The 10,806-nt window shown below is 35.3% G+C and overlaps 1 protein-coding gene across 1 annotated transcript in view; it reads left to right on the top strand.

The window, feature by feature from the left end:
- Positions 1-10,533, top strand: part of LOC109851479 (nuclear cap-binding protein subunit 2) — an 11,613-nt gene extending 1,080 nt beyond the window's left edge. The window contains exons 3-8 of the mRNA XM_020421621.1: positions 5,849-5,987; positions 6,088-6,121; positions 8,474-8,584; positions 9,928-10,014; positions 10,114-10,217; positions 10,296-10,533. Of these exons, the coding sequence (XP_020277210.1) occupies positions 5,849-5,987; positions 6,088-6,121; positions 8,474-8,584; positions 9,928-10,014; positions 10,114-10,217; positions 10,296-10,370 (550 nt within the window). The 3' untranslated portion in view covers positions 10,371-10,533. The remainder of the gene's footprint in view (positions 1-5,848; positions 5,988-6,087; positions 6,122-8,473; positions 8,585-9,927; positions 10,015-10,113; positions 10,218-10,295) is intronic.

The raw sequence follows: 10,806 nt of genomic DNA on the forward strand, positions 1-10,806 counted from the left end.
CTTTGGGCTTAGAGGCAAAAAACCCAAAAAATATGGATTAAATATTTAGTTAAAAAATACATTGTAGTTGACTGCTTAAAACAAAAATATAATGAATCACAATGTATACCAAACCGTTGAAATACTAAATAGATTTAAAAATAATGTTGACTATTTTGTGTTTAAGAGTGGCTTTGGAAATGAGCGAGTTTAAAAATTAATAGTATGACTTTGGATTTAGAACAAAATTATACAAGGTTATAACAAAATATAGAAACTCACATATGATGAGATGGTGAAAATGTAAAGTGAGTTTAAGATTTGTTTGAATGAGTATTTTGGATCTTAAGAGTGATCTTGGCGGTGAGTGACTTTAATAATAAATGAAGGCAAGATTTTGGGCGTATACACAAGAACTCCTTTTAGGAACGGAGCAAGTCTAAAAGGCAATGAGCTAAAAATTTAAGTTTATACACAAAATATTTTCGATGCCACCTCATTAGCGTTGAAAAGAAAATGCAACATTGTTAAGTATTTGATTTATAAAATACATGGTGTACCAAAACAGTAGGATTTCTATGAAAACCACACATAAAAATGGGGTACTTACACCACTAATAGAATAACTATAATTCGTAAACTAACCATTTAACCACCCATGAGTGGTATAAACTATCTTATTAGGTGCAGTGTTCTGATAGAATCGCTACTCTACCTAACCACTAAGAACAAAATTTTACATGTTAAAATAAAATATAACAACTTTTATGTATAGAAAACTGCTAGACTACTTTTGATTTAGAAAAATATCTTTACGAAGTGGGAATTTAAAAATAAATGAGCATAAAACCTTGAACTTATAGGAAAGAACTCATCTACCATTTGCGACATTACAACAATGTGAGAAAAACCTAAAATAATGCTTAAGCATTTGGTCTAAAACATTGTACACCTAGATTCTTAGAAAAGAAATATAGTAAGTCAAAGTGGAATATAACAACTTGAACCATATGTACAAACCGTTACAAATTGAGTTTAAAATAGGTTGGTGTAGTTTTTTGACTCTTAAGAGTGATTTTCGAGGTGTGTGATTTAAAAATAAATAGATCTAATACTTTAGATTTATAATAAAAAATCCTTGTAATGGGTATGCTTGAAAATAAATAAGGATAAGATGTATAGCTAAATAATCAATCTATAGTTGCAACTTATGATATAACAAATTTATGAAATATAAATTAAGTTTAAAAGTCATTCATTAGAGTATTTTAGGTCAAAGACTGGTTATGAAGTGAGTGAATTTAAAAATAAATTAAGGAATTTTGGGTTTATAGCAAAAAAACTCTTTATATGGTCACTCATTATTATATTATATTATTGGAATTGATGGAGTATTTCAGGTTTATGATTAATTTTGCAAGTGGGTGAGCTTAAAAGTAAATTGGGTTAGCTTAGTGAGTTTATAGATAAAAATCTTTTTTTATTTATTATTACTTTTAGCTACAGTGGACTAATGTTGTGGAGCTGAGAAAAGTTTTAAGCCCGCGGAGCGTTATGTACTTGAGATGGATTTTTGAAGTGGTGGACTTATAAGCAAATTGGGTTGAATATTGTGTTTGTAAAAAATTACTTATCGTCTCTTTCAGTGTTGTAAAAAGCGGGCAATAGCGTCGCGAATAACGGTCGAGGGGGTTCAGCGCTACGCTTATGGGGTTCGTAGCGTGCTTAAGCGGAAAAAACCGCTATTCGTTCGAATAGTCCGTAATAGCGCGTTTTAGTGCTTAAAAGCGCTTTAACTCGCTAAACCCGCCCAACTTTTTTTGCCGCAAACCCGACCTATACATGACCCGTACCCATTATACTTAAACCCTCCCCAACTCCCGACTGCTTTTCTCAACTCCCGAACCTTATCGTGCCCTAGCGGCCTCTCCCACTCCCGAGTCCCGATCGCTTCTCTGAGTTGTCTCCCACTCCCGACTTCCGATGACGACGACTTCCGACGACGTCGACGCCGCCTCCGGTCAACGACGACTCCGACTCCGACTCCGACGACTTCCAGCGACCTCCATAGTTCTAGGCTCCTGCAACTTCCGACGACTGTCTTCCCTCTCCGACGACTGTCCTCTATCTAACGACGATTGTCCTCTCTCTCCGACGACGACCGTCCTCTCTCCTACGGCCCTCCGACGACGACGACGACTGTCCTCTCTCAACCCATCTCTCTCACCGTCTCACAGTTCCTCCAGCGACTTCCACAGAGATTGTGAGGACTCAACTTAACTCTCTCACTTCCTCTGGTGTAACAGGCAAAGCTTCTCTCCGGCAACATCTCCATCTCTGTTGGGCAGCAGCTTCATCTGTAACATAGAAAAAGGTAATCAACTAATTATGATGCTATATTTCTGTAACAAAGAAAAAGGTAATCAACTAATTATGATGCTATATTTCTTAATTTTTCTTACTATTTAAGATATTTAAATATATTATATTTGACCGCTATTTGACTGTGCGCTATTCGTCGCTATTTTGTCGCAATAGCCCAAAATAGCCTTAGCAGTACCTCGTCGCGACGCGCCGCGTTCCGCTATTAGCAACCTTGGTCTCTTTTAGCAATAAGCTATTGGGGTGTATTGTAGAATGAATAGTGGTAAGCTACAATACTAACCACAATAGCTTTATTATATATAAATTTTACAAAACTACCACGAAACTTGGGGAGTTTTGCCTAAAACTACCATGGATTTTTTTTATTAGAGAAAACTACCATGAACTTCATAACCTTTACAAAATACCATGAATTATTGAAAATTGTTGATAGATGTTAACAACGATAACATGTTAGTTGAAAGATCATGGTTCCATTATTTATTCTAGGCTAAAATATCAAAGTGGCCTAAATAGCACATTTACCACTTTGGCATAAAAAGTGACATCAACAATAATTTGACTTAATAAGTGACAAATCGACGACAAATAGGCTTTTTTGATCGCCTAAATAATTTTTTAGCAAAAAATTAAAGAAATTTTATGTATAGACCACTCAATCTCTCATGATTTTTAAATTAACACATCTCCTTTTCCTAAATTTCTGAAATTTATAAAAAAGAACCCTCTTTTTCCACTATCTTCTTCCTCCTTCCCACCATCTTCTCCATTCCCTTATTCTTCCTATACCCTAACCTTCCTTCCTCCCTCACTCCCTCTCCTACCTTATTTCATGGATAATCACACTTACTTTCTAATTTCCTTCATCTCCTCCAATCTCTTTTACTCCAAATCCCCAACATCTCCTCCTCTCTCCCATTCCCTCTTCTTTCTTCTCCTCTTCCTTTCTCTCACTCTCTCTTCCTACTTGCTTCACCCACTCCCAACACCCAAATTAAACATTCCACCACAATCTTAACCTCATTCTTCTCTTCTTTTTTTGCAGTCTCTCTTCCTCTTTGTTTCCTACTCCTCTTTCTTCCTCCAATCATTAAAAAATCAATCTCCTTGAGAGTGAGGATATGTGAAAGAAAGGAGAGAATGGTGACGATTGGGAAAAGAAAAGAATGAAAGAGACGACAAGAAGGATGAGTGAAAAGATGGTGGGAAGGGAGGAAGAGAGGAGTTCTTTTTACAAATTTTGAAATTTGAGGGGTTAAATCAAAAAATATGAGAAATTTGAAGGGTATATATAAAAATCTCTTAATATTCTTGCTTAAAAATTGCTTCTGCTGATCGGAAAGGTTTATTTGTCGCTAATTTGTTACTTTGTAGGTCAAATTGTCGCCGACATTACTTTTTAGGCCAAAGTGGTAAAGAGGTGGCAGTATTTACGCCAATTTGGTATTTTAGCCATTTATTCTACAATTCACCATGAAAAAGTAAGGTATATAAAGACAGTTAATAATGGAAAATTTGTCCAAAACATATCATGTGCAAAGTACGTGACTAGTTACACTAATTGCTATCATGGATGGTAGTTTAGGGGGAAAATGTTCATGGTTGTTTTCTGTAATAAAGAAAAAGCTTATGGTAGTTTTTGTGAAAGTACATGGCAATTTTTTGAAACCCTTAATTTATGGTGAGATTTAGGTTCTATATAGGTACAAGTGTCAAGTGTGTTACCAAAGGCATGTGTCTCATGCATCCTGCGATGCGGGGCGCCAGCAAAGCTGATGTGGCGGCGTCTTTTTGCGCCTCGCAAGCAAGTTTGTGCGGGGCGCATGCAAGGCATAGCCTTGAAATTTTTTGTTCTTTAGCATTTCACTTAGGCCTTTATACCCGATAATCCATACCCTGAAAAGCAAAATAAACCTATTGCGCCTTTTTAGTAGCTCGATTGAGAACCCTACTGATCGATATTAGTCTTGATTTAACTTTCGGTTTAGAAAATTTTGAACTTTGCTACTATGTTGGATGCATTAGCATTATAAATTAGGTTATTTTGTGATTTGTTTTAGTAGATATTATTTCACATATTTCGTGTGTAATAATTCATAAACTTGTTCTTTTGTGCTTGATTATTTATCTTGAAAAATTATGTTTGCGGAATGTGGCTCGCTTCACTTGGGTGCGTGCATTGTATTGTGCCTTGCATATGTGCGCATAAAGGGACTTTGCGCTCCACATGACGCCTCGTGCATTGATAGCATTGCCAACTCCTGTAGATTATTGTAATAGTAGCAGACCCTACTTATTCTTGTATGCTTAGAAGTTATGCATGGTTTCCTGCTAGTCTGCTACTTTGTTAAAAAAAGAAATTCATAATCATATCTTATATGTACGTTTATGAAAAACATAACAATTAAAATTTTTGATACCATTTGAATACTAGTATAGGACTGGGAAATTTTGGGTTGTAATGTGCTTGCTTTTTGTTCATCCCATGGTTCTGTAAAAGAGGATGTACTTGAATGTTTTCTTAGAAGACTTTGAGGGAATTACTAACTGGTGATCAGAAGTGGTGTACAAGCTGTCTGTCTGCACAGCGAAAATGCATTTGTTGCTGACATAGGCGCGTATCCTTTTTGAAAGACAGAGATGATGGGCCAAGTGAAGCTTATCTTGTTTAGGGTGCATTTGTAAATAAATATTTTTTAAAAATAATCTTTTCTGAAAACTAATATTTTCTGAACAGTGAACACTAATAATTTTCAAAAAAAAATATTTTTGAAAAAAAAATATATTTTTGGAAAAATATATATTTTTGAAAAAATAATATATTTTTAAAAATATTTTTTTGAGAAGAAATGATTCGTTGCAACCTAATTGGATTTGTAGTTCATTTTGGTTGTGACTCGACTTGCACCCAATATTTTTGGCTGCAAGTTAAAAAGTCGCAACTACGGAGGTTTTGCAATTCCAAATGACTAGTTGGAACAAAATAAACACTTGCAACTGGGCAAAAATGGTCAAGTTGCATGCAACTGCACTTGCAACAACTACAGTTGCAAGATACAAAAACGGCCCCTTAGTGTCACGTCTGAGCATGCTGAAGCTTGAGATAGCTTTGGTATCATTGTACTTCTAATCATAAGTTCCCCTTGATTAGCTAGCTTTCCATTGATTTATCATATCAACTGTGAGCTTCTGAAACCAAAATAGGTTTATCCTTTCATGTACTTGGATCACCGTGTCGATCTATGTCCATGCTCCATGGGATGAATAGAGATAATGCAGAGGATTTATGAATGTCACGTTCTGAGAAACTGTACTTTTTAGAATCTGTAAATTTTCTTTATGTGTGTTTTCGTAATGATTCTAATTGAATTTAGACATACTTTGAGGTTTCAATGGCTATAAATTGTCTTTTGATTAGAGAGACCTATCAAGCATTCTTAGATCTGTGCAATGGATTACCTGTGATGCTTCATTTACTTCTCAGGTACTATTCCAGGGAGGATACTGAGGATGCAGTCAAATATATTAGTGGTACAATTCTTGATGACCGGCCAATTCGTGTAGATTTTGACTGGGGGTTTGAAGATGGAAGGCAATGGGGTCGTGGTCGAAGTGGTGGACAAGTTAGTTCATGGATCTTTTCAGCTATCTACCACCTGTGCTTTCTGGTTCTTTAAGGAACTTTTACTCGCTCTAATGTGGTACCTTTTTCACTTTTCACAGGTGAGGGACGAGTATCGGACTGATTATGATCCTGATATCCTCTACTGGCTGTTTGCAATTTTTTTCAACTTCCCAGTTTTTCCTTGTTTTCCTTTCTTTTTCTTTTTTTGTCAGTATCATTTTTTTTATGCCTCTATAATAACTTTTTTATGTTTGGGAATATGAAGAATGTTTTATCCTGGCCAGAGCGTCATGAATGTTGTAACTGGCTTATGCTATCACTTTGTTATGGACCCAGCCTGCCCCTTCGATATATTCTACTTTTGGGTCTATTATCTTCGGAGGCACATGGAACTACTTTATCATGAAAACTTTCTTTCAACACCCAAACCCAATTGTAGTGTAAATTCCATCTGCATTGCACGTTGTGCTTATTCTTTTACTGCCTGTCCAAGCCAAGACAATAGAGGAGGTTTATTAAGAATCTAAGGTAGCCAGCACTATACATAATTGATAATACTTAGTTGGATCTCTTTGAATGGATCTCTTAGAGAGCATTTGTTGGAGTGTCCACTGTCCCCATCGTGGTACATTGCATCATAGTTGCCTGGCATAATGATAAATTGTTAAGTGAAGATGACTCTTAGCAAAACTGATGCAATAAAAGCATTAACACACTGACCCTAAACTCTTGACAAAAGCTTTCTTATTGTTTTATCTATTTCTAATTAAGTAAGCTATATTTCAATTTTTCCTGATTGCAAGACTAAATTGATAGGGCCTAAATTGGAGTTCCAGATACAAGAATTCTACTTACACCGAGAATGAAATCCTAAACCACCTCCATAACTACAGTTCATATCACATCTCTAGGCCAATTGATGGCATTTGGATAGGTTAAGATTCTTCATATAGTAGTGAATAAAATTGATTAGAGTGCAAGCATTCTGTTTGTAATTCCTCTGATGTGAAATCACATGCAACATAATGAAATTCGGAGAAAGAAACATAGATGACAATATGGAAAACAGCTTTGGAGAAGAGGTGATATTTCTACAATGCTTTGGAATATGCTTGTTTAAGGGCATGTTTGGATTTCATTGGGAGTAGGGGAAGTCAAGGGGAAATAGGGGAGGGAAGAGAATGGAAGGTAAGGGAATTCCGTTCCCCTCAATTCCACCCCAATTTGGAAGGGAACAAATTTCTATTGATTGTAGGGGAATCTAGGGGAATGAGAAGGAATGCTTCCTCTCTTAAAAACTTCCTAAACAGGGTGAATGGATTCCCCTACGTTCCCTTCTCCCCTATTCCCCTCTATCCAAACAGGCCCTTAATGCCTGTTAGTGTTATTAGACATTGGGAAAATCCAACTTATATGGTAAGAACTTAAAAGGTCTACCTGCAAATCCAGTGTAGTTTATTGAAGTTTCTAATGATATAACACAGTGAAGGAGTGCTGATAAAATTACTGTCGCATCATATGAAATGATTTGATCAAGCTGAAAATCTTGAGACTGGGAAAATGGTTTTTCTTGGAAGAAAAATTTAAGGTCTATAAGTATATATTTAGATTTACACATAACATTGCATCTGCACAGCTTCTTTTTCTTTAATTTAATTGAAATTTGATATTTGCATTCAGATGAACTAACTGCCTTTGACATGTCCTTTCACTCAGTTTCAAAGGTTTAAGCTCCTCTTGAGAGAGTTCATCATGCTATTTAGATTCACTATCTAGTAAAATCTACTGGTCCAGTGTAATAAATAATTATATGGATAATAAGGTTAAAAACAAAGTTATTGGTGGACTAGCTGCGGGACTGAGCAAAACTATGAGCAGTCGGAGGATAACATGCTTCTCTGTGAAACCAAATCCTACTTATAGGGTAAATAAATGATAGAATCAGCATCCATGCTATTTCTGCTGGTTATGAACTGGTCTCAATCAGAATACCAAAACACATTTTTTGTTCAAAACCATGATGAATTTATCAAATAAGCCGCTGCAAAACTTTCTTTTGTTTCTCATAAACTATGATGGGTAAACATGGACTAAAAGTGTTGTGCTCCGGCAGTATCGAACACAGCAGTTGTCCAAAATCTAGACAAGAGGATACATCTATTTGTATTGCACATGAATAAATGTATATGTGACTAATACAAATATGTGTCTTTATTGATATCTATACTAAAGAATCTAATATTAGTTGAATGATCCTATCATACACCATCTTGTAGAACATTCATGGTAAACAGAAGTTTTCAGACACAAGTTTCTTAGGCAGAAGTGTTTTACATGATTGTTTGTAAATTATATATACTTCATATTATTTTGCATGTTTCCTTGAGATCTCTTCTAAAATTGTGAAGTTGTGCGTTTCTCTAACTTATCGAAATTTCTGGTTGATAAATAGCTATATATTTTTTCCCCCTTAACGACTGATACGTAGAGGTGGCTATGGAAAGTTGGTCCAGAAGGAGCTGGAAGCACAAAGGGAGTTAGTTGATTATGGTACAGGTTCGTTAGGAGATTTCCAACCTAACATGCCGTCTCAGTGTAAGTTCCTAAATCAATAGTCCTAAAGCTAATGTCTGTTGATTTTGTCCTTGTTAATCGTTTGTACCGTGTTTTGATGACATGCATTCGTCCATTCTGCATTAGGCATGCTCAAATCTTCACTTCATCGAACCTGTCAATGCCAGCGTACTTTATGTGTATGCACATACATGCATATATGCATATTTTTATATATGTAGATGTGTGTTCTCTCCATGCTTTTTACGTTCTTGATGACTCTTAAATAAAATTCCTTTTCTAAAAATTCCATTGAATAAATTTTAACTAATAAAATCCCTGGAAAGGTTCTTTCGTTGTTACTCCTTGTAATGTTTATTTACCACAGTATGTGAGCTTTATTGCAAAACTTATTTTAACAAGCACGTGATAGTGGTGGCAATAAAGGTAAATGAGTAGTTTACACTTTGTTCCAAAGAGGATCACGTTATTTGCAGGTAGATAATAAAGGTAGAAGATTTTATGTCTTGCAAAAGATGTTGTCCAAAGTTTATTAAATAGGTCGGCACTGGAGGAAACATCACATAGAGACTATCATTAACTTTCTTAGTTGTTGTCAGTCATCAACATTGTAGACATTATTAACCAATGTTTATCACCATTTTCTTCTTCACATAAACATCTAATGTGATGCCAAATTTCCCTGCTAATTTAAATGCAGTTATTTCCATGAAATGATTTATTGTCATTCGAGCGTTTCCTATCGAAACATGATAAGCTATAGAAAAACACTTAATTGGTAAGACTTCATGGAAAAATCACCTAATTTTACAGTTATGTTTAGACATAGACCCTTTTAAGTCAAAGCCAGTTCCTGCAAGCAACTATGTCTAAAAGTTCTACGATTGCTACAAGTCTAGTTTGCTGATGGGCTTATGTTCATACGATAAAGGCTCATGCAAACGGGGGTATAACTTCCATAATTCTTCCAGCAATGAAACTGTTTTAGCATGCAGAAATCTGCAATTGCATCTGCAAGATGCGAAAACCAGTTGTCCGTTATGCCTACTTATTTCTTGTGGTAATTTCTGACTTTTTTTAACAACAAGAATTGAGGGATCACCTTTTCTAAAATTATGTGGGACCAAAATGATCTCAAGTATTTGTAAAAAGTGGTTCGTTTTTTGTAACTACAATTACGAAAAATTTAAACTTGAAGGGAATTAAATAGTGTCAACTGCAATTATAACTATATTTTTCAAATTGCAGCGTGGTAGTTATGATAGTTCATGGACCAAACAACCCTAGAAGGCATGGTTGTATTTGTTGATGTTGTGCATTATTTACTCCCTCTAATTGTCTAAGCTATTTGTATCTAACTGCAGATGGTCGACAAGGTGGTAACCGTGGATACAGGAATCCTTACAAATATGAACGCAACCCACGTGATGATCGAGGTCGTGGAGATCGTGGTAAGTTTCCTATTCTGCTCAAAATATTAACCTGATAAAAACTATGTTTCTTGTTTGAACTGCATTTAATATTGAACTGCCATACTTTGATGATCACAGACTATAATAGAAAGCGGTACAGGGATGATGATCGTGCACCTGAGATGTCAAAGAGGGCTTCTGACTATGAATCTCGAAAGAACTCTGATTATGATTCTAGACCAGTATGTTCTCTTTTCTGTACCAAATTGTTTGTTGTCGTTAAAAATGAAAATATGTTTTCAATTTTTTTTTATCTGCAGGAGAGAAACCCACGCTTTCGAGAGAGTGGAGATTCAGATGAAGAAGAAGATGATGATAGGAAACGTCGTCGCTAGATGTGTAATGTCATGTTTACTGTTTGTGTAATGTTGAGTTTGGAGTTTTGCCATATGTTTCACCAAAAATTGTATGTTGAACTGTTTTGAAGTTTGGAACTCATTTGGATAATCAGACGATTTTCGATCAGAATGACATGGGAAATGGAGTTGGTAATTAAAAGTGCGCTTGCTTTACCAAAGATCAGTAGGATAATGGATTTGGTTTAAAAAAAAAACAATTCAGCAACATCGGGGAAAAAAACTTTGTTTATCTTTTTTAATACAGATGCCAGTATCGAATATAGACATGTAGATACACAATATCAAAAGGAAGTCATGGGATATGCAATTCAATGTATTAACAATATGAACAATACTTTCTGTGACTTCGATACCTTTAAATTCTATATTTCAATAAATCATCGATGATTATATAATAAAGCATTATTTCATA

Source organism: Asparagus officinalis, chromosome 8, assembly GCF_001876935.1.
Source record: "Asparagus officinalis chromosome 8, Aspof.V1, whole genome shotgun sequence".
Lineage (NCBI taxonomy): Eukaryota > Viridiplantae > Streptophyta > Magnoliopsida > Asparagales > Asparagaceae > Asparagus > Asparagus officinalis.